Consider the following 27,226-nt stretch of genomic DNA (forward strand, 5'->3'; position numbering starts at 1 on the left):
CAGCTCCCAGACTGCTGCGCTGGGCATCACAACATGGGGAATAGATGGCCAGCCCTCTGTGGAGAAAGAGGTGGTTAGGCACTATTTAGAAAAGCTGGCTGTGCACAAGTCCATGGGGCCGGACGAGTTGCATCCGAGAGTGCTAAAGGAATTGGCGGCTGTGATTGCAGAGCCATTGGCCATTATCTTTGAAAAGTCGTGGCGAACGGGGGAAGTCCCGGATGACTGGAAAAAGGCTAATGTAGTGCCAATCTTTAAAAAAGGGAAGAAGGAGGATCCTGGGAACTACAGGCCAGTCAGCCTCACCTCAGTCCCCGGAAAAATCATGGAGCAGGTCCTCAAAGAATCAATCCTGAAGCACTTACATGAGAGGAAAGTGATCAGGAACAGTCAGCATGGATTCACCAAGGGAAGGTCATGCCTGACTAATCTAATCGCCTTCTATGATGAGATTACTGGTTCTGTGGATGAAGGGAAAGCAGTGGATGTATTGTTTCTTGACTTTAGCAAAGCTTTTGACACGGTCTCCCACAGTATTCTTGTCAGCAAGTTAAAGAAGTATGGGCTGGATGAATGTACTACAAGGTGGGTAGAAAGTTGGCTAGATTGTCGGGCTCAACAAGTAGTGATCAATGGCTCCATGTCTAGTTGGCAGCCGGTGTCAAGTGGAGTGCCCCAGGGGTCGGTCCTGGGGCCGGTTTTGTTCAATATCTTCATAAATGATCTGGAGGATGGTGTGGTTTGCACCCTCAGCAAATTTGTGGATGATACTAAACTGGGAGGAGTGGTAGATACGCTGGAGGGCAGGGATAGGATACAGAGGGACCTAGACAAATTGGAGGATTGGGCCAAAAGAAATCTGATGAGGTTCAATAAGGTTAAGTGCAGAGTCCTGCACTTAGAACGGAAGAACCCAATGCACAGCTACAGACTAGGGACCGAATGGCTAGGCAGCAGTTCTGCGGAAAAGGACCTAGGGGTGACAATGGACGAGAAGCTGGATATGAGTCAGCAATGTGCCCTTGTTGCCAAGAAGGCCAATGGCATTTTGGGATGTATAAGTAGGGGCATAGCGAGCAGATCGAGGGACATGATCGTCCCCCTCTATTCGACATTGGTGAGGCCTCATCTGGAGTACTGTGTCCAGTTTTGGGCCCCACACTACAAGAAGGATGTGGATAAATTGGAGAGAGTCCAGCGAAGGGCAACAAAAATGATTAGGGGTCTGGAACACATGACTTATGAGGAGAGGCTGAGGGAACTGGGATTGTTTAGTCTGCAGAAGAGAAGAATGAGGGGGGATTTGATAGCTGCTTTCAACTACCCGAGAGGTGGTTCCAGAGAGGATGGTTCTAGACTATTCTCAGTGGTGGAAGAGGACAGGACAAGGAGTAATGGTCTCAAGTTGCAGTGGGGGAGGTTTAGGTTGGCTTTTAGGAAAAAGTTTTTCACTAGGAGGGTGGTGAAACACTGGAATGCGTTACCTAGGGAGATGGTGGAATCTCCTTCCTTAGAAGTTTTTAAGGTCAGGCTTGACAAAGCCCTGGCTGGGATGATTTAATTGGGGATTGGTACTGCTTTGAGCACGGGGTTGGACTAGATAACCTCCTGAGGTCCCTTCCAACCCTGATATTCTATGATTCTATGATTCTAATAGAAAGCTCCTTCCCAGGGCTGCCTTTTCAGCTAAGCATGACTGCATGAAAAGGCAGCTACAAGGCCAGGGTACCGTGTGGCCAAGTCAGTAAGCCCACAATTTGGGGATCTCAACGAACCCAAACTATCTAGGTAGATTACATGTACCGGCACCTCCTTCAGGTTTGTTTTCCCCACACTTGGTTCATTTCCATCTCTTACCTCCTTCCTTTAGAAATATTCATCTCCCATAAACAAAGAACATGTTATGTATGAAAACCTTGAGCCTCTAATGCATCTTTCATCCAGAGCTCTAAGCACTGTCACAAGGTAGGTACCACTATTCCCATGTTATGGGTGAGGACACAGAGGCACTGAAAGGTTAATGGCTCAGTCATGTGTTGGGCTATACACGCATTCAGAGGAATAAGGGGGCATAAGGAACCTTTTTGTTTCCCTGATTGGGCTACTTGCATCACCGGAGTCTGTGCAATGGGAGGGAAGCTGGTGCCCAGCTGTTATTTACCTTCCCACACTGATGGGCAGAGAGGGTGAGCAGGGGCAGCAAGTTGTATGGGCCCGGGCTCCAGCAAATTCAGGGCCCTGGGGGCCCGGCTGCACCGATGTTCGGGGTCGGGTCTCTCCCTCTGCTCCGCCTGCTGACTCAGCGTGCCACTCCCGAGCATCCCTGGACCCTGCCTCACCTGTGCCCTGGGCAGCGGGAGCTGCACTCCCTGAAGCTCCGCACTGCACTCCCTCGCCGGCCGCTGCTGACTAAGGGAGCAGTGCCGGCGGCGGCAGGCTGACTGCTGCGCCTGCAGAGGGGAGGAGGGGAGGAGGCGCAGAGGCATGGCAGCTTCCCCCGCCCCCTGCAGGCGACTCCAAGACCTCCTGGCAGCATCCTGGAGTTGGGGTGTGTCATGTCCGGGGGGGCCCTCCCCCGGCCGGAGCTCCAGCCGGAGCTCGCTGCTGCCGGTGGGGAGAGGGCTGGGGGGGGGGTCCTCCTCTCTGGCCCCAGCCCCGAGGCAGCCTGCCTGCTGCACCCCAAAGTTTGAACTCCTCATCCCTGGCCCAGCCCCACTCCAGAGCCCGCACCCCCAGCCAGAGCCCTCACCCCTGACCCCAACCCTCTGCCCCAGCCCTGAGCCCCTTCCTGCACCATGTACCCCTCAACCCCTCCCCACCACGCAGCCCTCCCCCCACACCGCAACCCTCTGCCCTAGCCCTGAGCCCCTCCCATACCCCAAACCCCTCATCCCCAGCCCCACCCCAGAGCTTGCACCCCCAGCCAGTGCCCTGACCCCCCCCCGCACGCCAACCCTCTGCCCCAGCCCTGAGCCCCCTCCTGCGCTGTGAACCCCTCATCCCTGGTCCCATTCTTTGCTTTGGAGTTGGCATTTCTTTCCTTTGTTCTTTATAAGTGATTCTTAGGTGTGCATTGCTGTGGGTGCTAGACTGTCTGACTTGTAGGCCTTGTCTGCACTGGGGTTATTTTACACCAGCATAGCTGCATTTGTGTAAGCCCCTAGTGTAGACAATCCATGCCCAGTTAACCCTGACTTGTGCCGGCACAGTTTATCTCAGTATGAAACTCCAGTGTGGACAAGCCCTTAGTACGGTGACAACTCTACTTTATCTAAAAAATTAGCTTTATAAAAACAAACCCTTAAGACCCACAGAAAAATGTTCCCCTGTTATTTTTTAAAATTCCATTGAAAACACTGTTTGCTGGCTCCTGAAGAACATTGCAAAAGAAGGGGCTACATTTTGTTTTAATTTTAGAAAGTATTTGCTTTTGAGGGTTATTGATCCTAGAGTGTGCTTGACTGTTTCCGTATTCAAAAGAGTATTAATAAAGCTGATATTCTTAGTTAAATAATTTTTTCTTATGATAGTGATATTGTGCAATATAGGGAAACTGTTAAACACTTACTGTTTCCAGTCCATTTTTACATTATTTAAAAAAATACTTATCAGCTTACAAGGCAGGTGTGGCAGGGGGCAGGACTTGGACCCATTCTGGGCACCACCAAAAATTATACAAACCTGCTGCCACTGAGGGTGAATAGAGGTAAAGGTGGGCAGAGAGTGGGCAGAGTTTATGCCCTGCCCCCCACGATGCACCAACCAGCACAGCTGAGCCAGCACAGAGAGAGAAATAAGCAGCACCAGCAAAGGGCTTGCACAGAGTACTTCCCTCTTGAAGCAAAGGAGAAGCAGGACCCAGATTGTGACTTTCAGAATCACAGTCAGTTTCTGCCCAGGTTCTGGGACAATGGAGCCCTGCCACACACTCCCCTGACTCAGGTTTGATTCTAGCTAGTGTCTTGACCAAGGGCACACAGCAGGTCAACTAGAGAGTTAGGGACAGAACCCAGACCTCTTGTCTCTTGCTCCACTCATGATGCCCCTCTTAAAGTAAGGCTGGCAAAACTAGACATAGAAAAAGATAATTTCAGTCTTGCAAACGTTTTTATTCTTTGCCCTTTGTGACACACATCCCTCAGCTCCTTATACTGGTTACGATGCTAGGCCATTCAGTCACAATACAAAGGAATTCAGATTAAGTTTCTGGATTGTTTACAGTAACGAGACATTTTATCATAAAACAAAGCCATTTTACTTTAAAAACAAAACAAACAATCTGTTCTACTTACTGTACCATTTGATAAACTCTATGGAATCAAACTTGCCTTTACAAGAAAACTGCAAAGATCTGGTATATGTTTGAAGAGAATATAGCATTCAGCTATGCCTGCCACTATTTTAGCATCTCCATTTAGTAAACAGGGCTGGTTTGCTACTATGTGGTTCTTGCTTCTTTGGAGGCTGATCCTGCAAGATGCTGTGAGGGATCTTTCCTCAAATCTCTTTGACCTCACACCCTCCACCAGACACAGCTCTTATGCTTAAGGCTACAAGCAGGGTGGTGTAGGGCTGATGTAGCCAGCCCTATGCCACTCAAGGCTTCCCCTTACATTAAGGAAATCCTCAGCTAGCTACTTAGGCCAGCTTTAAATCTGCTTTGCATTTCTGGCGAAGTTCAAAGCAAATTTAGTGAAGGCCAGAATCTGGCCCCATATTCAAACAATTCACCCTTTGACTTGATTGAAAGTTTTGCCTTGAGTAGAGACAAATGGCCCATCCTGCAGTCCTACTGAGGTCAAGGAGATTACTTGTGAGAATAAGGGTTACGTGTGAGTAAAGCCAATGGGATCTGGCCAAATAATATTTATGGCAATTAATTATCTTTATAGTGACCTACTCTTCTTTGGAATTGTGTAGTTTGAATATCTCTGTATTACATTGCAGTTTTCATTTAAGAAGTATAGGGCTGGACTTCTCAATGAGATGAGAAGTTAAATTACTGTTTACATTACCTTTTGTTTTCAATACAATAGCCAGTGTGTAAAATACTTTCCAGAAGCACAGCACCCTAGTCACAGGTTTCAAACAGTTTACCTTAATATATATTTATAGCTGGATTGTGTGTGTGTACATACATATTTATTCATTCACAAGCACACACAGTCCATCATATCAACCTGTATTCTAAGATGAAATCAAAAACATTTGCATTCAATTATTTTAAAAAGGATTAACCGTCCTTCACAATACTTGTCCAATATGTGGGGAAACAAGCACTAAACAGCCCATTAATTTCAGATTAAACTGGACAACACACATGAAACAGCATGAGAAAATTACAGACTAAAATAATCTGGTCCTTTACAGGTACAATATCTTGTATACACCATTCTGGTGTGTAGAATATTCATGTTATACCATTCCATAATATTGTGATTTTTAACAATTTTTTTCCCCAATAAGAGGAAAACTATGCTACTGGATGGTTGACAGAATTAGGTCACAACTGAATGCATTTTAGACATAATTGTACCATACATAAACTGTTGCATCACAGATGGAATATAAAAATACATACCACTGGATATTCAATCACAGGAACAGTATATTTTTGGAACTCACTGCACTACCAGTGCAAGTTATTAATTTCTTTGTCATGGATGGGAAAAAAAGCATTAAAATCACTTAATTGTCAGATACAATAACTCTTTTTCCTTGGAGTCAGATGAACATCCTTGGATAACTGACATGAATCCCACCTTGATTCCGATGAGTGTTCATGCTCAGAATGCTGTGTATTTAACGTGTGTATTAGCAGCATCCTTAGCCACCATTCCCATGGATGGTGATCCTCGCCCTTCACTCTTCAATACAAAATAGTCATTGAGAAGCTTTGCTCCTTGTGAAATAGCAGTTTGTGATGAACCAATTTCACTAAGCAGCATCTCCCATCAGATGCCGATAGTTCTTTGACTTTGCTTCCACATGTAATAATTTTTTGCTTGGTTTTTTTTACCGCCACAGACTGGGATACATGGAGAAGCAGAAGATAAGCATAGTTTACTCAGCCTAGTCTCCATGGTACTCCAGAGCCACAGTTGGCCATTATTCTTACTGTATATGTCTTTCATATACTGTATTACTGCTCAGGTTCAAAGCTTTCCTCTCCTTGCTATTCTTTTTACCAAGCATCACTGTAGGCTGACTTGTCCTTGCTCTCCATCCTTTGTTGTTCCCAGTCTTTAATGATGATTTTTGAGTTAAGAGCTCACTAAAGTGTAGATCATGCTGAATGCAAAAGAGAAAGAGCCAATATGAAAGCGTCCCTTTGAAGTATGCAGAGCACTTTCATTTTTATAACCTTTACCCTCCATTCCTAATTTTTGACTCTAACGGCCTTTGCCTTCCTTTGCCATACTGGCTCACGTTCCTTCCATCTCTCTATAGCAACTGAATTACGGTGGATTCAAGATTAGTATCAGAAATCACTCAAGATGCTATGAACTCATTAGCCATTTTCCATACAAGTTGTGTATGAGCTTAATAATGGACAATGTCTGAGCCTGAAAAGTGAAGAAAATAAAACCATTCTACTATTGTGTTTGATCTTTGAAATTTCTGCCAGCCATTCCCAGAAGGGAAAGCAGGGTTTCCACTGAAATGGTGTTGTTTCATTTCTTAAAAGAAAAAATCTTCATGCAATGGAGCAAACATCAAAAATAAAGAGATCAGTTGGACAGGATACATATATCTTAAGTGTAACTCTGTATAACTATGAAATCATATTATACTACCACAGACCTGCTTCATTGTATCTCCATCTCTGATAATATAGGTAGGGGTGGCATAGGTGATTCTGTAATTTACACTAAATTGCTTAGGGCCAGATTGCAATGGTAAGTTTCTGGCCACATTTTAGGATGACAGAAATGAGCGCTTCAGAAGGGGCTGAGCCCTGCAGGGAATTCTGAAAACACTGTAACTAGCTGATATTAGTCTGCTGGCCAGTACAAAAGGGTGAAGGAAAAGGTACTATGGCTCTGCCTTCTCCAAACAGGCCAAGGAAGGGATGGGTGAAGTTAGCACTGCCAGGAGAGCTAACAAAGCATAATCCCTGTCCTTCCCGCTCAGACAGTATCTGACTCATGCCAAGGGGAGCAGATGGGTAAGAGGGAGCAGGACCCTTGTGCCTTCTCACACAGATTTGGCCAGACATAATTTTGCTCTTAGTTATTACTTTTTAATTTAACTGCCACAAATTTTAACATGCAGCATGCCACATTTAGACCTCAGGATAATGCTGTAATTGACAAGTGAGCAGATCTTACATTATCACTATTGCTAATCAGGAAGGGACATTCAGCCTCCCACAGCAGTGTATTGATTGAACAAGCCCCACTTTACAAAGCATTATGCAACATAAGGGTGCTTGGAGATGGGGTACCGGACGTGATCCCAGCTATGAGAGGAGTAGAGGGAAAACTAAAATAAAATAACTTCATTTAAAATTAAAAGCATGAATTTGTGTTGTCAAGCTGCTTTAGTGTAATTACATGGCTCCTACCAGCAAAAGTGCAAGGATCATGCAGGTGTCTCCTTAACTAGACATGATCCCTGCATATTCCTTGCATCAGCCATTTTCGTCTCTGCCCTTAGTAAATGTGACAGTGTAAGGGGGAGGGGTGGGGTGGAGCTGTCCATGGACCTGGAGTCTTTCCTTGACCTACAGTGACATTCGGATGAGGCCTTATCTATCTTTATAATGCAAGGTAGGCTGGCTCAGGATAGGCCACAGGAGAGGTACTGCCAAGCGCACCTTACTGCTGCAGACCAAAGCATGCACCTGCAGCCATGGAGCCCCCTTTCTAGTGCTCTTTTAAGTGTTAGGTAAGAATCAACTCGCAAAGCATAGGGCAGGATTTGACCCTAATATTATATCTTATTAACAGCTGATGTAACTTATTTGCTATGATATCAATATAGAGTGACATCCATCTAAACAGACTATCCAAAGGACCAAAAAAAAATTAGTTTCCTAGCAGAGATAGCTTTTTGACTGAAGGTTGAATGAAACTGTATTGGAAACCTTGAGGATGCATTGGGGCCCAATTCAGGAAAGCACGTAAGTACATGCTTCACTTTAAGTCCTATGACCTCAATGGGTCTTAAACGCATGCTTAAGTGCTGTTCTGAACAGGGATCTTGTCCTGAATCAGGGACTGAAATGGTTACTCCAGACAAAGGGAATGAGGTTGTCTGTTCTTGTTGGTCTATAGCGCAAGCTTAATTTTTACATAAAAAACAGCTCTGTACCACTTCCACATGGGAATGATCAAGCTTACCAGTAAAGATAGTAGAAGAAGGAAAGGAGATAGAAAGCTAGTTTACACCATGCTTCTTTCTGACAGTAACTCAAGGTGTCTGCATTCATGACTGCAGGTGGATCATATGCGAGCTCTGAACTATCCGCTGGGCAATGGAAATACCTGAAAGAGCAAGAGAAAACATCTGGAGCGACATTAATATTCTCAATCAAATTTTTACAGGTTGCAGGTCCTCATGGCCTGGATCACTAGCCAGAGTCAGGAAGAAATCCCATTTCCTCCCATGATATAGCAATCCACAGTAAGGTTCAGTGTGGAGGTTTTAGATCTTCCTCTGAAGCATATGGCATTGGCCATTGTTGAAATCTGATACTAATCTAAATAGATTACTCATATATCCCTGTAGCAATTAATTCTTGTGGACTTCCTATGTTCGATTAACTGTTTAGAAAAATACATTCCATCCTCCTTATAAAAAAAGAAACGGAGTACTTGTGGCACCTTAGAGACTAACCAATTTATTTGATCATAAGCTTTCGTGAGCTACAGCTTACTTCATCAGATGCATACTGTGGAAACTGCAGAAGACATTATATACACAGAGACCATGAAACAATACCTCCTTCCACCCCACTCTCCTGCTGGTGCCACAAGTACTCCTTTTCTTTTTGCGAATACAGACTAACACGGCTGTTACTCTGAAACCATCCTCCTTATGTGACTGTGACTTACTCTCTAATACTAATATGTTATGAGTGGCAGTGTTGTCTAGTGGTCAGAACAGGTAATCAAGATTCCTGAATTCTAATAGCAGCTACGTCACTGACTAACTGCATGACAACAGGTAATTCTCTCTGAACCAATAAGCACTTCAGTTTATCCATCTGTAAAAAGAATGTAATAATACTTGCATACCTCATATGTAGGACCCTACCAAATTCACAGCCATGAAAAACGCGTCATGGATCGTGAAATCTGGCCTCCCTCCATGAAATCTGGTCTTTTGCGTGTTTTTACCCAATTACTAAACAGTTTTCACAGGGGAAACCAGCATTTCTCAAATTGGGGTTCCTGACCCAAAATGCAGTTGCAGGGGGTCGCAGTATTGCCACCCTTACTCCCGCGCTGCCTTCAGAGCTGGGTGGACGGAAAGTGGCAGCTGTGAGCCGGGCACCCCGCTCTGAAGGCAGTGACCTGCCAGCAGCAGTGTAGAAGTAAGGGTGACAATACCTTGCTATGCCACCCTTACTTCTGTACTGCTGCCTTCAGAGCTGGGTGGCCGGAAAGTGGCAGCTGATGATTGAGGGCCCAACTCTGAAGGCAGCAGCGCAGAAGGAAGGGTGGCAAAACCATACCAGGCCATCCTTACTTCTATGCTGCTGCTGCTGGCAGCTGCTCTGCCTTCATTGCTGGGCTCCTGGCCAGCAGTGGCCGCTCTCCAGCTGCTCAGCTCTGAAGACAGCACCGTCGCCAGCAACAGCACAGAAGTAAGGGTAGCAGTACCCCACCCCCCTCCCCCACAATAACCTTGTGACCCCCTCACAACTCCTTTTTGGGTCAGGACCCCTTCAATTACAGCAATTTCAGATTTAAAATAGCTGATATAATGAAATTTACTATTTTTCAAATCCTATGACTGTGAAATTGACCAAAATGGAACTTGAATTTGATAGGGCCCTACTCATATGGCATGTATTATATGGCTTAGTTGCATTGTTATATGGCTGAAAAATTTGCCACCAGAATAATTTTTGAATGGAAAATTACTTTTCTGCACAAGGGAAATTTCCATATTTGTTGAAAATGTTTGGGTTTATAACAAAAGCTCAAAAAAAAAAAAGAAAAATGTTGAAGAAAATACATTGATTTTGTCTAAATTATTTTGTGGGGAAAAATAATTTCCTGATCAATTCTAGTTAAATGCTTTGAGATCCTTAGATAAAGTATTATTATTACTGTTAAAAATACAGGATAGTAACCGACTATATTTACATGTTTATTTAAAAACCCACCCATCCTTTTAAATGATGCAGAGCCAGCACATAGCCAACCTATGGAACCAGATGTTTAACTTCTCATTAATGATAACCATGTCCTCTCTCCCTCCTTCCCTTCTAGCATTTGTCACACTCACTCATCTTTATATAGACTGCAGATTCTTCAAAAGGGGCCACAGGTGAAATTCTGGCTCCACTGACTTCATTGGGGCTATGATTTCACCCCACATCTTCCTGTGTCTTTGTACAGCACTTGGCATAATGGACCCTGATCCTTACTAGAGGCATAATAATAAAAGTAATAGCATACATACCCAGAAATCTCTGCAGATAAAGATCGACTGTATTCCCCCCAAAGCATGACTATAAACACTCGCCATCCGCAAACAACATTTTTGCCTTGCACATTAAATATAATTTTCACACTTGCCAGACACCTGTTCTTGTGACACTTGAGGTGTTCCCCTCTGCGAAAACTGTGTTGGAAATACTATTAGCTTTCATGTGTTCAGCCCCACCAGAGAGAAAGCACATTCACAACTCCATCAAGCTTTTTGAGAATTAGATTGTCACTCTAAACTCAGAATAATACACGGTGCCATTCCACTTGTAATTAGTACTGAGCTTTTGTAGCAAATACTACGAGAGAGCTACCACTCTTTAGTTCGAAACCAAGATACTCCTAATTATCTTCTTCACTATAACACTGCTCTTTGCACTGCTACACAGCAGTGGGTTTCTGCTACATTCTTTAGCCCTCCTGATATAAAGAGACCCTGACAAGATAAAAATGATGTAAGTCTTTTTAAATTTTTATGGGAATGTAGTGCTCCTGAAAGGTGCTATACTGACAGCACTGGGAATTAAAGTCCCTTAGTTATCCTAAGGACAGATGGAGGGCTGATTCTTTGCTAGGTTGAACTGGGGGCTTGGCTACCAGGGGGCTGGCTGCAGTTCCCTGATCCTACATTGTCTGGCTCTAGCATAAATTAGAGCTGCTGAAGAGAAGCTTTACCTTAAGCAACTAATTCTTAATGTCCCTCAGTGATCTTAACCAGTGGAAGATCAGGCATAGAACAGCTCCACGCCATCACGTCCCACTCCTGCAATGCCCCCTCCCTCCCACTGGGGTGGGATGGGGGAGGCTGCCTCTGCCAGTTTTATACTAATGGAAAACTTGTCTGCAGACAGCTACAGCCAGAATCCAGCCACTCTGCAGAGCAGCACAAAGTGGCTGGAGAAGATCAGAGAATCTGGCCACAAGTAGGGTTGCCAACTCTCCCATTTTGGCTGGGAGTCTCCTGGAATCGGGCTTGATCTCCTGGAGGCTACTGAAGCCAATCCAGGAGATTTTAGGCCACTAAAAGTCTGGTGGTGCAGCAGGGCTAAGGCAGGCTCCCTGGCTCTGCGCTGCTCCCGGAAGTGGCCAGCATGTCCCCATGGCTCCTAGGTGGAGGTGCAGCCAGGGTGTCCCCGCGCGCTGCCCCCACCCTGAGCGCTGACTCTGCAGCTCCTATTGGCCAGGAACGGGGAATCGCGGCCAATGGAACCTGCAGGGGAGGTGCCTACAGGCAGGGGCAGCATGCAGAGCCACCTGGCACCCCCTCCTGCACCCCAACCCCCTGCCCCAGCATCATCCTGGAGCTCCCTCCCACAACCAAACTCCCTCCCAGAGCCTGCACCCCAACCCCCTGCCCCAGCCCATGAAAGTGAGTGAGGGTGGGGGAGAGTGAGCAATGGAGAGAGGGGGGCTGGAGTGAGCAGGGGAAGTGGCCTCTGAGAAGGGGCAGAGCATGGGGTGGGGCCTTGGGGAAGGGGTGGGGAAAAGGTGTTTGGGTTTGTGCAATTAGACAGTTGGCGACCCTAACCACAAGTACAGATAGTGAAAGTGGAAACATCCCTCAGACTCCCCCCATCAATGATCCACAACCCTGATGGAAGGGTTGAGAGGGTAGTTTCGTCTCCACACCCGAAATCAATCCCTCTAGATAGCAGGCTCTTTCGGGCCAGGACTGCCCTATGTCTGTACAGTGCCTAGTGCAATGGTTAGTTTCACTTTCATATTCTAATCATTTCCTGATTCTCATGCACAACTATGCTGCTGTAGTATTTGTGTTCCAACACTGTGTAGGAATAGTTAATTAACTTAATCTAAGATTTTATTTTTTTATTTTATTTTCCTTCCCCCCCCCTCCCCCCAAAAAAAGTCATTAAAATATTTCTTTTAATATTCAGGTTTGTAGAAACTTTAAAATCCATGCCATCCTCTTCACTGGAACCTGAATGCCTCATGTTTTCCTCTTTCTCCAGACTGACTGTTAAAGTTTGAGGCCCTTTCATCTTAAAAGTATGAACCCACAGCAGAACTGAGTTTCATCCACCTGTGCAACTAATGGTACAGAAAGGGAGATTGGAGAAAGAAATCCATCCTTCGTGTTACTGCCGTGTTTTCATTATCCGGTGCCATATACACGCATGTTGATTGGGCAAATGAGGGTGACAATAGTCCAGTACACAGAAGACAGCCTTACCTCCAAAAGTGATAAAAAACCAGAGGAACATTCAGCCCCAGGGTTAGCCATTCCTGAGCACACAAGAACATGATGCAGAAAAGGCTATGGATAGAATACTCAGGCAGCACGAGCTGAAGAAAAGAAAAGGCAGAAGAGAACAGGTCTATCAGAAAAGCATCTCTGTGATTTTTATAGTTTAAAACAGCTTTTCAGTAGACTAAGCATATCTGCAAGTCAGATGGGTCTACGAGAGGCAATATGGTCTAAAGAAATGAGCACAGGATTGAATGCTGAGTTCTAATCTTGACTCCACTCCAATGACTTATTGAGAGACCCTGGATCAGTCACTTATCCTCTTCTTGCTTCAGTTTCCCCTGTCTGTCAAATGGGGATTATAATATTTTCCTATCTCGCTGGGGTGTTCTGAGAATAAATGAGTGAATGGTTACAAAGAGTTATTCCAAGGCTAAGTATTATAACTGAACCATTTGAAAAGAAAAGTGGAGATCTAGTACTGAAGTTTCACTTTTGTTTGGGATTTAAAGTGCCCTTGAAAAAAAACCAGAAGATTGTTTTCAACTATTTCGATTTTCTATAACAGGATTAAATCACTGGGAGACTCATGTAGATATTAGAAAGCAGTTTGTGCCAAACTCTTGTGAGAAGGGAACCTTGAAAAGTCTCTCCCTAGTAACAACATGGCTCCAAGTGTCAGGGCTCTTTGGACCCAAGACGTGGGTCATTTCTCAGAGAGAGAAACTGGGTGGACATTAGAAACGCTCCTACCATCAACGCTGGTGGAAGTGAATAGGTAGCAACAGGGAAATAAAATTTTAAGGAAGAAAGGCTCCTGTAGACAAGACCATAGAGCCCTGTCACTATCTCTACTGCTTTTCCCCTTTCTTAGTTGGTCTTTTTCTCTCATTTTCTCAGGTGGTCTTTTTTACAACCATAAAGATTCACTTGCCGACAGCAATCATTTCTCACCAGGCAGAAACCTTTGTAGGCATCTTGGCTTCATGTCTTGCAGTGTCTTGGAGCCCCCACAGCTAAGGTCAGGCTGCCCCACAAAAGGCATTTGGAGTTTGGTTGGGACTAGTTCAGCTGCCACAGGGACCCCCCTTTGGAGCTCTATCCTGGTATTGTAATGGAGCCCAACCTTTCCCTTTTTTCGGAATCTTTTCATCTCGCAGTCACAGAACTTTTATTTATCTTTGGAACTTTTAACACATGTAGAGACATCTTATCCTGTGCCAGTAGCTTCAGTTCTAGTACCCTCAAAGCTCTATCTCCTCGGCCAGTGATCCTTAAACTTTAGTATTGGCAACCCCTTTCACACAGCAAACCTGTGGGTGTGACCCCCCCCCATAAATTAAAAACACACTTTTTTATATTTAACATTATTATAAATGCTGGAGGCAACGCAGGGTTTGGAGGTGGAGGCTGACAGTACGCGACCCGCCATATAATAACCTTGCGACCCCCTGAGGGATCACGACCCCCAGTTTGAGAACCCCTGTCCTAGGCAGATGACAAATCATGGCCCAACTATACAGTTTGATTCCAGACTCAGGTAATTTATCACTGCTGCTTTTTTCGCCTTCTTCAGAATTTGATTTATAGTATAACACTAACCTTTCTAGCAAGGGAGATTCATCACAGTCACAAATTGTAGATACAAAGTGCTTAATCGTGGACATATATCTGGCTAAGCACCCCAGCATTGAAAGTGGATTTCTTAGCAATCATAGAATCATAGAATCATAGAATCTCAGGGTTGGAAGGGACCTCAGGAGGTCATCTAGTCCAACCCCCTGCTCAAAAGCAGGACCCATCACTAATTAAATCATCCCAGCCAGGGCTTTGTCAAGCCTGACCTTAAAAACTTCTAAGGAAGGAGATTCCACCACCTCCCTAGGCAATGCATTCCAGTGTTTCACCACCCTCCTAGTGAAAAAGTTTTTCCTAATATCCAACCTAAACCTCCCCCACTGCAACTTGAGACCATTACTCCTTGTCCTGTCCTCTTCCACCACTGAGAATAGTCTAGAACCATCCTCTCTGGAACCACCTCTCAGGTAGTTGAAAGCAGCTATCAAATCCCCCCTCATTCTTCTCTTCTGCAGACTAAACAATCCCAGTTCCCTCAGCCTCTCCTCATAAGTCATGTGTTCCAGACCCCAAATCATTTTTGTTGCCCTTCGCTGGACTCTTTCCAATTTATCCACATCCTTCTTGTAGTGTGGGGCCCAAAACTGGACACAGTACTCCAGATGAGGCCTCACCAATGTTGAATAGAGGGGGACGATCACGTCCCTCGATCTGCTCGCTATGCCCCTACTTACACATCCCAAAATGCCATTGGCCTTCTTGGCAACAAGGGCACACTGCTGACTCATATCCAGCTTCTCGTCCACTGTCACCCCTAGGTCCTTTTCTGCAGAACTGCTGCCTAGCCATTCGGTCCCTAAATCCATCCCCTAATCCATTCCCATATACCTGTTCTTAATAGCCTTTTTAGGGTTTTAGTCTTTTAAGTGATCCATTATCGGTAAAATGTACAAAACTGGTAAATCTGGAGGGAAACTGACCTCACTGACTTCTATGAGGCTACGTGGACATAAGGCAAGGCAGGATTTGGCCACTGGAGACCAAAGTCCTCTGTTTATCCAGGGATCAGGATTGTCAGGGCCAGTAGCGGGGCAAGCTCCCCCCAACGCTTCTCGGAGAATGTGTCTGTGAAGAATGTGGGAGACATCTGTATTATTTGGGCCTCTCCTTTTGTCCCTCCAGGCCCATGAACATGATACAGTTCTGTGGTGACCTAGAATCCTACTTTCAACATCTCTGACTCAAGGAATATTTCCAACACACCTCTGAACAACATACTAGCCCACAGAATCCTTCCTACCAGCACTACAAAAAGAAGGATTCTGCATGGACTCCTCCTGAAGGTCGAAACAGACTGGACTTCTACATAGATTGCTTCCGTTGACGTGCAAGGGCTGAAATTGTGGAAAAGCAGCATCACTTGCCCCATAACCTCAGTCATGCAGAACACAACGCCATCAACAGCCTGAGAAACAACTCTGACATCATAATCAAAAAGGCTGACAAAGGAGGTGCTGTCGTCATCATGGATAAGTTGGAATATGAACAAGAGGCTGCTAGGCAGGTCTCTAACTCCACATTCTACAGGCCATTACTCTCTCATCACACTGAGGTTTACCAAAAGAAACTATACCATCTGCTCAAGAAACTCCCTGAAAAAGCACAGGAACAGATCTGTACAGACACATGCCTAGAACCCCGACCAGGGGTATTCTATTTGCTACCCAAGATCCATAAACCTGGAAATCCTGGATGCCCCATCATCTCAGGCATTGGCACCCTAACAGTAGATTGTCTGGCTATGTGGACTCTCTCCTCAGGCCCTACGCTACCAGCACTCCCAGCTATCTTCGAAATTTGTTAGTCTCTAAGGTGCCACAAGTACTCCTCGTTCTTTTTGCGGATACAGACTAACACAGCTGCTACTCTGAAACCAATGAATACTATGTGTACCTCTGCATATATAATTGTCGTTATGCTGTTTGCTACCCAGTTTCAAAAGGTTAACTACTGCAGGAGCTCACCCTCAGCCTGGCAGACAATGGCTGAAGATAACCCACTGACTAGTACTTAAATACAGGTGTCAATTCCTTTGAAGTTTTACCTCCACAGTGCTCTGGTCAATAGGCTGGCTGGTAACTCTGGGGAGGAGAGGGAAGAGGAAGGAACTCCAACTGGGGGAAATGAAACAAAGAATTGTGGAGGGGTTAAAAACCTCAGTCCTGAAGTTGAGAGGGACACAGAAGGAGGCGGTGAGTGCTGGGGAGCAGACTGACCTTCATTCCCTGAGGCTGAGGAGTCTTGGATAAGTTAGATGTAACCTTTAGGTAAGACAAAGGCATGTAGGCTGTGTGTTGTTTTAACCCTTTTCTCCAAATGCTGCATTCCTTTAGATGTATATCAAGAATATTTTGTTTTGAAGAAGCTGATCTGAGTCACTGGGTCCCCTACTGGTCACAGCTCCCAAAGGGGATCCATGCAGGCAGCCAAACATAGTCAGGCCTGCAGACTAATCATCTTTGGTACACAGGATGCTATAGCCTGGAGATGGCGAGTCAGGGGACTCCGCCCTGAGAGAAGTGAAAGTGCAGGACCTGTCACTTCACAGGGTGTTCAGAGAGAAACGGAGAGAGAGGTCAAAGGTACAGCTGGTCCTGAACCATAACAGTGCCCAGGGATGCTGGAACAATTTGTGGTACTGAGTACCATTGAACCAAACTGTAAACCCTGTATATGACGGAAACCACTACAAGGTGGGGGCGGGGAAGGGGGCATGGCAGGACTCCCAGATCCCTAGTTCCACCACCTATGACAATGCCTTAGCTCTAAGCTGGAGGAATCATCCTAGGGCCTGAGCCAATGCCCAATGAATTTAATGTAAACTTTCAATTGACTTCAGTGGGCACTGGATTGGGCTCCTAGAAAGGAAAAGGTTTGTTCAAAATCCAAGTCCACTCAGTCCTTGCCATCTCTTCCAAGACAGTCCATTCTGGTGGTAGTTTTTCTGATGTGGGTGACCTGTTCATTAGGAATTAGGCTGAGAGCACTAACTCATTTCATACAGACCACACAGCAGCTGTCAGAAGGTACCCACTTTAGGATACATCTGATCTGCTCTTAATTTGAACCGGTGACCTAGGAAAGGAAGCCTCCAAATTCCATTACTAATTGGTCTTGAATAATGTAGTCCCTGAGTGAATGGTGTTTCAGTGTTTCTTTCTCAAATCATGGTGACTGTTATATAGACCAGACACCACAATATGCAATTCTAGGAAAATTCAAGGTACCAAGATGATAGATTTAGCGACAGTAGCCCTGGAACATTCCAACAGCCAAATTCTGCACTCAGTCACATGTATGTAACCCCACAGGGTTGCAGATAAAATTTAGTCTCAAGTGATGACCGCTGGACACAGCTTTGGCATTTTTTGAGATAGGTGCTAGGATATGGGACTGGAGGAGAAAACTGTCAAAGTAAAGCAACTGGTAAGACACTGCTGCTGTTGGGCTGCTCTGGGCCCTGCTGCTTGATGAACAGCAGTGGTGATGTAGTAGCCCAGGAATGCTGCCTGCTGACATTCACCAGAGGGAAGACCTTGAAGGGAAATCTGAGAAGAAGATCAACAGCTTGCAGGACCAAAGTTCATGAGCAGAAACACAGGTTGGTACAATGCATAGAAGCAGAGGTAAGGAAAATGCATTATATCCTACTGTTATTTAAGTAGTTTAGGGTAAGTTTGTGTTTTGGTCTATTGAATATAATTTGTTTACTTTATGAAAAAGATGCTAATCCCTTAATCAAAACCCATCATTTGTACCAGGTGCACTTACAACAATTACAACGTACAATTTAATATAGACAGAAAAAAAAATCGCTCATCTCATCATAAATACCTAATCTCCCAGTGCACCAGACAATGAATACACACACACACACACGTACGTACGTACTCTCCTCCTCAGAATTCTAAGAGAAAATAGAACCTTGCAGCAACTCCAGGAGTTTACAGATCTGGGCTCTGCTGGACTATGGCACAGGAAGGTGACTTTCAGAGTCAGTCTCCCTTACCAGACAACACCCTCATTTTCCTCGCAACTTGAACTCCGCCACGGATCAAAATTGCAGCAGTTGAGCTACCTCACAGCTGAGGCAGTCTCTCAGGTAGTTCAATCCCAAACCATTGGGCTTCTTGTTTTCTGTATGTATGTTGTTGTTGTTCTGTTTACAAAACATCCATGGCTTTTTATATAGTTATTTGCCCTTTTGTCATTATTCTATTGCATTGGAATTGATCTTTCTTGTATGTGACCACACTTATAGCACATTACATCATTTTCATGGGAAATGAATATTCTAACTTGGTCCACTATTGAATAATGCCATGTTTGAACAGACACAGAAGACAGATTATAGTAGTTACAACTGGAAAAGTGTAGTGGTGGCGGAATAAATATTACAAAACCTTCCTTGTTATTAATGGACCTATTTGGAAAATCACCTGTCACAGCCAAGTCAGACCGTTCAACCAGTTATTGCTAAGTCACTCACTTAAGTGCTAAGAATCTGATACTACTTAGAAGCCCTTAGCTCACAGCTAATGCCCCCAAATATCCCAGAGCAACAGGAAACCCCACAATTTTTCCACTTCTCGAGGAGGACCCACTCCATCCCTGTGAAAGTCTCCCCCTCTCCACATTATTACTTGTCTTACACCTCCAATTTCAAAAGCCCTTCATACCAGGCACCATTCCTTCTTTCAGAGAATGGCCAGATGGGATTCTCTTCCAAGCCCATCCACGCCATTCTTTATCCAGCTGTTAACTGACATAAACTCTCCTGCTCCCTCTAGAGGCTGAGTCTGCATCCTGAGGAATAAAAGGAGAAAGGACATTGAACTGGAAGCTAGGTCTCCTTCATGTGACACAAAATTGTTCATTAGCCAAGTGGAAACAAGTCTGTTTACGTTAAGAATAGATCAGTCCCTTTCCATCCACATAGCAGCAACAAGCAACTGCAAATGATGCATATGCATAAAATCTGTCAAAGACCCAAATCTGGGCCTGATGTAATAGGGTGCAACTCCATCAGTGGTGCTGCATCAGTTTATACCAAGTCTGTGTTTGGCCTAGAGACTCTTTTTCCTTACACCCACTGTAACTTGAACTCTTTTTATCCTCCACACTGCAGGAACAGTCAGTGGATGGACAACATCCAGGTCATAGAATCATAGAATGTCAGGGTTGGAAGGGACCTCAGGGGGTCATCTAGTCCAACCCCCTGCTCAAAGCAGGACCAATCCCCAACTAAATCATCCCAGCCAGGGCTTTGTCAAGCCTGACCTTAAAAACCTCTAAGGAAGGAGATTCCACTACCTCCGTAGGTAACCCATTCCAGTGCTAAAGGTCCCCCGAATCCATCTCCTTTGGGAGTCTGGAGATGTCTGAAGCACCTCCCTGATGAGGTCTGTGCTGAGAAGTTTGCAATTTTTTCCACATGATCACTTACTAAAGCTGAGTGGTGGAATTTGTCTGCATTCATGCCAGTGGAAGAAGGGGGGGGGGGGAGAGCGGAATCCATGGTTTTCAGAGCAGAGAGTTAATTTAATTTCACTTTAGAGTCCATCTTAATAGAGCTCACCCAGTACGAGCAGGGTTTATTGAGAAATATCAACTGCCAGATTAAAGCCTTTGTGAGAATAATAACAAGTGATCACCCTATTTGACAGCTATTAAATTGTGCTAATTGCAAGCTATAGACCAAGCTGGAAGAATTCAGTGCAAACTAGTGGAAGAAAATGAACTGGATTATACAGAAAAATAGTGGCACTTTGGAAGTGTGTGCATTGCTCTGGAACGGGCACACATCCGGAATGCATGCACTGTAAATGTTTGCTCCCTTTATCACAGGCACCGAGATGCTTGGTGAATTGTGTATAAACACACCACATTGTATACACATATTACGTTTTAGCATTTTCAACGGTCTCAAATATTTTATTCAAGTGCAAGTTCCCCTCTTGTCACACCCACACCTGTCTGGGTGTCTCTCCAACCCACTTTAAATGACGCAAGTGTAGGGTGACCATATGTCCTGTTTTGGCCAGGACAGTCCCTTTTTTAAGCCCTGTCCCGGGCATCCCAACATTTTTGGCAAAACTAGGCGTTTGTCCCGTTTGCTCTTGTCGACTGATCATCAGTTGGCAAAAGCAAACTGACAAATGCACAGTTTTGCCAAAAAAGTGGGATGTGACCCCTCGGGGCCATGGAGGAATTTGCAGGGGAGCAAGCGGCAACACTAGCCCCATGCAGGAGAAAGGGCTCAGGTAAGCAGCTTGGGCCAGGCCAACACTGCAGGCAGCAGGGGGTCTTGGGCCAGCCCCATGTGTAGGGTTGAGAGGGCAGTCTTGGGCCAGCCCTGTGCCAGCAGGCAGTGCGGGTGGAGCCCTCAGCCTGGTCCTGCATGTGGTGGTGGTGGGGGGGGCCTCAGGTCAGCCATGTGAAGTAGGAAAATTTCCTTTGGGAAAATATGGTCACCCTACCCAAGCAACACAGCTTCCACCACTTTCTTTGGGAGGCTGCAAAACGTGGTTGGCACTAAGAACAGGTTTGACCAAGGCCCCTGGGTTGCATGCTTACAAAGTCCATACTGAGTCCGTGACAAGATTTATAGCTTCCCTCCTCCAGCAGAATCCCCAAGAGAGTGCAGGTGACATCAACACCAGCTTTGTTTTCAAGTAATTCGGCAATAGTGACAAAGGCTGGGCTGGCAGCCCTGGAGACCGAAGTCTTCTAATTATCTGCAGTATAAGTACATGCCTCGGGAACAGAGGTGCACGCTTCCTTGCACTGCCTCACCAAGGCGCCTCAGTCATAACCAGGCAGGACCTGGTTATGGGGCAAGAGGATGATTCAGTCCCCAAACCCATCCAGTCTTTGGCCATTTCCAAGATTGGCAGCAAGACTGACAATTAGTACCACATCCATTCATTAGGAACTTGGAAACCACCATCTCATTCATTTCACAGACAAGCTCATATTGATGAAAGGGCCTCAGGGATCAGTAAAATGATGTTCAGACATCTGCCTTTCAGGCCACATCCCTGGGGTCTGCCTGAGGTTGGCAGTTTCATGAACATCAAGTAACGTGCTCACAAGAAAGACACCGACAGGTCTCAAGTACAATCCATGTCCACCTGAGGAGGCAGACGCCCAATGGGAAAGTGAGCAGGAGCTGTAACACTATCCAACCTATTGAACAGGAAGAGGAGTTAACTCAGTCCCCTTTACCGATTGTATTTATTGTACCTATTTGCATAGAGCCTCTACTTTGAGGGATTAAGAGTCTGATCCTGACTCCACTTAAACTTACATTGAACTCAATGGGAAGAGAACCTAAATCTTTTGTTTGGATAATATGCAAACTTTTATTTTCTTCCCATCAAACAAATATGCCAGGTTAGAGATTCAAAGTTTGTCAGTAACTTGTACACAGCTCGTCAGAGAATCAGCTGTATAATTATGTTCCTGAGAGCTGCTTAGGAGTCTGTTCTCAGGAGGCCATTAGAAGCAGAGTGGTTGCTAACACTTATTTTTGTCACAACTTTGTTCCTATATTGCTCTATTATCACTGCAAGGAGACATATTTAAAAGAATCCATTCTGGCTTGCTGTGTGATGAGTATTGGAGAAAGCAGACACGAGCAATAGCTCAGAGGACCTACAGACATTCGCACTGGGGTGATTAACATTGTCTTGAGTTAGAACTGAAGAATATGCGCTGAACACATGAAGAGAGGACCAAGAAGTGAAGCTTTTCACAGTGCCAGATGACAATAGAGATAGCAAGTGTCCCTAAGTCTGGATGCTCATTACATGAATTGCACATCTGGGCCAGAAACCAGGAATCCCTTCTAGTCATGGCAGAGGCATGGAGTAAGGATGCAGATGACAAGGTGAGGCACTGATGGGACATGGTAGGCCAGGAGATGGAGGACATGGAATGGGTGCATTGCAGTGCTTAATTTGTGCCAGGGCTGATCCACGACACCTCTAAGCTTGCCGTGTCAGTTATGAAAGTAAAATAATTGCTTGAGCCCCAGCACCTGTTTCATCACAAATTAAGTACTAGTGTGCAGGGCACTGGGGTAGGGCGTGCATGGGTGCAGGTGGCTGGGGGCGGTATGGAGGGGAACAGGGAGAGGGATGTTAGGATATAGATATTCAGGCCTGTCTGTAAAGGCCTATACTCTAAGAATTTAGGTGTATTCTTATCACTTGGCTAGTGATAGAGGTATAAAAGAAAGAATCAAAAACACTGTCTGCCAGTGTAAGGGCCTTCTCTTACTGTGACAGTTTGTGGCCCTGTGCTTAGGCTCAGGCCTTTGGCTAAGCAGCAGAGGCAGCCATAAGCTGGGAAGCGACCGGTCACATCCTCACATTCCAAACTAGTCACATTGAAATAAGGTGCTATTGGGCTGTTAGGCACTATCAGGACAGGATTGTATTCCTATCACCTCCAGAGAAAGGGAAGTGCCTAGAAAATGTAAAAGGAAACTTAGTTTGATAGCATCCTGTCTGGCAAGAACTCACTTATCAATAGCTGGGATGTGAAATCCTCACTTCTGTATTGTTTTGTCATTATAGTTCCCACTTTACTGTTGTTTGTCTGTATAATCTCTGTCTGGTTCTGTGATTGTTCCTGTCTGCTGTATAATTAATTTTGCTGGGTGTAAACTAATTGAGGTGGTGGGATATAATTGGTTACATAATCATGTTACAATATGTTAGGATTGGTTAGTTAAATTTCAGGAAAATGATTGGTTAAGGTATAGCTAAGCAGAACTCAAGTTTTACTATATAATCTGTAGTCAATGAGGAAGTGACTGGGTGTGGGTGGGGGGTGGGCATGTGGGTGTGTGAGATGGGAACAGGGAATGGGGGTAAGAAAATTGGAATCATGTTTTGCTAAAGGGGGAAATGGGAACAGGGAATGGGAGTAAGGAAGTTGGAATCATGTTTAGCTAAGGGTAGGAATGGGAACAGGGACACAGGTGTAAGGCTCTGTGGTGTCAGAGCTGGGAAGGAGGATACTAAGGAAGGAAACTGGAATCATGCTTGCTGGAAGTTCACCCCAATAAACATCGAATTGTTTGCACCTTTGGACTTCGGGTATTGTTGCTCTCTGTTCATGCGAGAAGGACCAGGGAAGTAAGTGGGTGAAGGAATAAGCCCCCTAACAAGGGAGTGTCATTTATCCATGTTAAAATGTTGAAACACTTCAAATTTTGTGTGTGTAAAACTTAAAACACTTACAATTTTCAGCGTAGACAAAAACTCAAGTTGAGTAGGACCCTACTCCCTGTGAGTGGTCCCAGTGAAGAAAATGGGATTACTCATGGAATAAAATGCTAGTCAGTGAGTAAAGATGAAAGAATTTGGCTCTTGATAAAAAACATATTAAATCACAAGTAGGCTCCCAAACTGCATTTCTATTAAAGAAGCTTAACAAGAGACCAAACCAAAGGTGGACTGCCCAGTGTAAACAAATGGGAGTGACAGCAAATGAGGAAGGATTATATGCCAGTGTGGAAATAGCTGTATCCCTTAACTCTTTATTTTCAGACTTCCCAGATTTTTTTAATGGTGTCTAAGTTTTGTAAAAAAAATCAGAACATTGATTCTGGGTTGGTATCCGGACTCCACTGAAAAAGACTGCCAACTTTAACTGTATGAGTTCTTGTTAGCATTGTATAACATTTACTCTACTACGCCTATAAGGCATAGGTATAAAATAAGTGTTTATTAATAAAATAACTATTAACCTCAATAAATAACCATTAACCTCAATCCTTCTGATAAGGAAAGAGGGACAAACACTCTGATCTTAGTTGGTGATCTTTCCATAATGTTATCTGCCTCCCCACCCCTCTACCTGGAGATGCCTCCGACCTGGGTGGGGGTGGAATTAACGGTCTCAGACTCTCTATTAAAGGACTGTATTTTGTTTAGCACCTTAATCCTTGCAACAAATATTTTAAAAAAGGAGGATGGAGAAAAGCAATATTGAGTCATTTAAGAGAGTGATCTTTACAGTACAATGTTTAAATACTGACAGAAGTGATAAATATTATTAATAAGCAGGTTCCCTTTCCCCAAAGGATATTCTCATTGCCATGGTGGACATACTGTCATGTTAGCAATACATACCGGCCACTGGATCCATATAAGGCATGAAAGGATTTCATCTCTCACAGCTCACAGGAAGGAAGGATAGCCTTACGGTTAAGACCCAGGACCAGGAGATTTGGATTCTATTCCTGTGTCAGCAACTGGCTTCCTGTGTGATCATGAGCAAACGACTAAACCTCTCTATGTCTCAGTTTCCCATCTGCAAAATGGAGTTACTTCTCTCCTACCCCAAAATATGTTGCGAGTCTGAAATCATTTGTATCTATAAAATGCATCTTGAGTCTAGGATGGAAGGTGTTATCAAAGCACCTCACATTTTTTAATTATCTGCAACATGCACACTGCTGTTTCCACAGTGACTTTAGGCTCAGCTGTGAACTGCCTGATGTGCTGTGAAGAGGAATGAAGAAACACAAGTTGTCGTCCCCCTCCCCATGACTCCTCAATCTGCACTGATCTGTGTGCATGGTGAGAGCATCAGCTGTGGGATTGCCCCTCTCTCTCCTTCACAAGTGGGTAGGGAATGGGCAGAGCCTTGGCTTCATCTCCATCCCACCAGCACAGCTGTGCCAGCATGAAGGGGGAAGTAAGCAGGACCAGGTATATGGCTGGCACAGCTTCCTCCCTGGACAGGGCTGGCCTTACCATGAGGCGAACTGAGGCGGCCGCCTCAGGTACGAGACTGTGGTGGGGGGGCGGGGGCCATTAGGACCCAGAGTGTAGAAAATTGTGTCTGCTGCTGGTGCATATGTATTCTCTCTGCTCTAGATGCACAAAAATCGTGGAGTGCTGTGCTGGAGGAAGGAGGGCACAAGAGACATAACAGGCAGGCAGGAGAAAAGGTGAGAGGGAATAACAGAAAGCAGCAGGAGCTGCAGGGAGAGAGAGGAGGAGGAGCCTCTTATGTACCTCTCTGGCACCCCCAGGAGCTTGGACTGATTAACACCAACTTCTCAGGAAGCTTCCTGTTTCCTGCTGCTTCCCTGAACCCACTTGAGGAGAACAGGCAGTCAACTGAAGTAGGGGGAGCCAGTTAGGCCCTTAAGACGCTGATATCTTCCCTCACTCAGGCCCTGCTACCAGCCTGCATATTTGTCCCTTTCCATTGAATGGTGAGAGCCACTATAGCTGGCATAGAACAGCAGTCATGAGTGAAAGAAGAAAACGCCCCTCTGGGGCAGCATTCTGAAAAAGAAAGAAAGCAAAGAAAGCTTTTCTATCTAAGCAGGAAGGAGCTCTCCTGAGATACAAAGACACAAATGTTCATGGTGAGGATGTGAGTGGTGAGGAGATGCCTGATCTTCCAGTTAGTCAGAGTGCAGGTGACCTGGCAGCTACTGCAGCATCCATATCTCCATCTCAAATGGATGTAACCATGCACATTCCTGAAGAAAAGTGTATATCAGAGAAGAGTGTGGTGGAGGCGCAAGAAACAGCTGCTGATGAGTTTAGTTCCTTAAGTCTAGATGATCCAGGACTGTGGACCCACTTGAGCAGTAGCCTGAGGGACTTCCTTGTACTGCATGGGCCACAGCAAGTGAAAAACTTCATGTTCCCCAAAGACAATGAAAATAGAAGTTTCCATTCAACACATTACTGGCATGAAATCCCCAATGGTGACAAAGTGGAGAGGCCATGGCTTATGTACTCAAAAACCCAGAATGCTGCATACTGTTTTTGTTGCAAAGTCTTCCAGTCGAATGTTCCAGCCACGTTGGGTTCTACAGGAACAAAGGACTGGAAAAATCTGGCTAGAAATCTGGCATGCCCTGAGAAGGCAGCAAATCACCAGAGAGCATTCCATAGGTGGAAAGAGCTTGAGATGAGACTAAGGTTAAAGGCCACCATAGATGATCAGCATCAAGAGAAGATTGCATCAGAGTCTCTTTCCTGGCAAAATGTTCTGAAAAGGCTCATTGCCATTGTGAGAATGCTTGCTACCCAAAACCTAGCACTGCGTGGCACTTCAGATCAGCTATATGTGCCAAACAATGGAAACTTCCTTAAAATTGTGGAGCTGATGGCTGAGTTTGATGCTGTACTCCAGGAACATCTAAGAAGAGTCACCACCCAAGAAATGTACACACATCACTACCTTGGAAAAACAATTCAAAATGTGATCATACAGTTACTGGCAACAAAAGTCAAAGAGAAGATTGTGGCAGATCTGAAGTCAGCAATATATTACTCTGTTATTCTGGACTGCACACCTGACATCAACCATACAGAACAAATGACTTTAATGGTGCGTTTTGTAACAACAGAACTTAGTGAAAATGTCCGTGCAATGGTGACTCTCAGAGAGCATTTTCTAGAATTTATTGACATTGATGATACTGCAGGAGCTGGTATGACAAATGTGCTTCTTAAAAAGCTGGAAGATCGGGAATTGTGATAGCTGACATGAGAGGTCAGGGCTATGATAATCGTGCCAACATGAAAGGAAAGAACAGAGGAGTGCAAACATGGAACCGAGAGTTAAACTCTCAAGCCTTTTTTGACCCATGCAGTTCTCATTCATTGAACTTGGTGGTCAGTGATGCAGCATCAGCTTCCAGTGAGGCTGCTGAATTTTTTAATGTAATTCAAAG

General features: G+C 45.0%; 1 protein-coding gene across 2 annotated transcripts in view; it reads right to left on the bottom strand.

Moving 5' to 3' along the window:
* Window positions 1-6,263: 6,263 nt before the first annotated feature.
* The window catches only part of CNIH3 (cornichon family AMPA receptor auxiliary protein 3), a 79,633-nt gene continuing 58,670 nt past the window's right edge, over window positions 6,264-27,226 (bottom strand). For both annotated transcript variants that reach the window (XM_077811925.1, XM_077811924.1), the window contains 3 exons: window positions 12,856-12,968; window positions 8,346-8,489; window positions 6,264-6,291 (listed from right to left, as the gene is read on the bottom strand). In XM_077811925.1, the coding sequence (XP_077668051.1) occupies window positions 6,264-6,291; window positions 8,346-8,489; window positions 12,856-12,968 (285 nt within the window). The remainder of the gene's footprint in view (window positions 6,292-8,345; window positions 8,490-12,855; window positions 12,969-27,226) is intronic.

The sequence above is a fragment of the Eretmochelys imbricata genome, chromosome 3, assembly GCF_965152235.1.
Source record: "Eretmochelys imbricata isolate rEreImb1 chromosome 3, rEreImb1.hap1, whole genome shotgun sequence".
Classification (NCBI taxonomy): domain Eukaryota; kingdom Metazoa; phylum Chordata; order Testudines; family Cheloniidae; genus Eretmochelys; species Eretmochelys imbricata.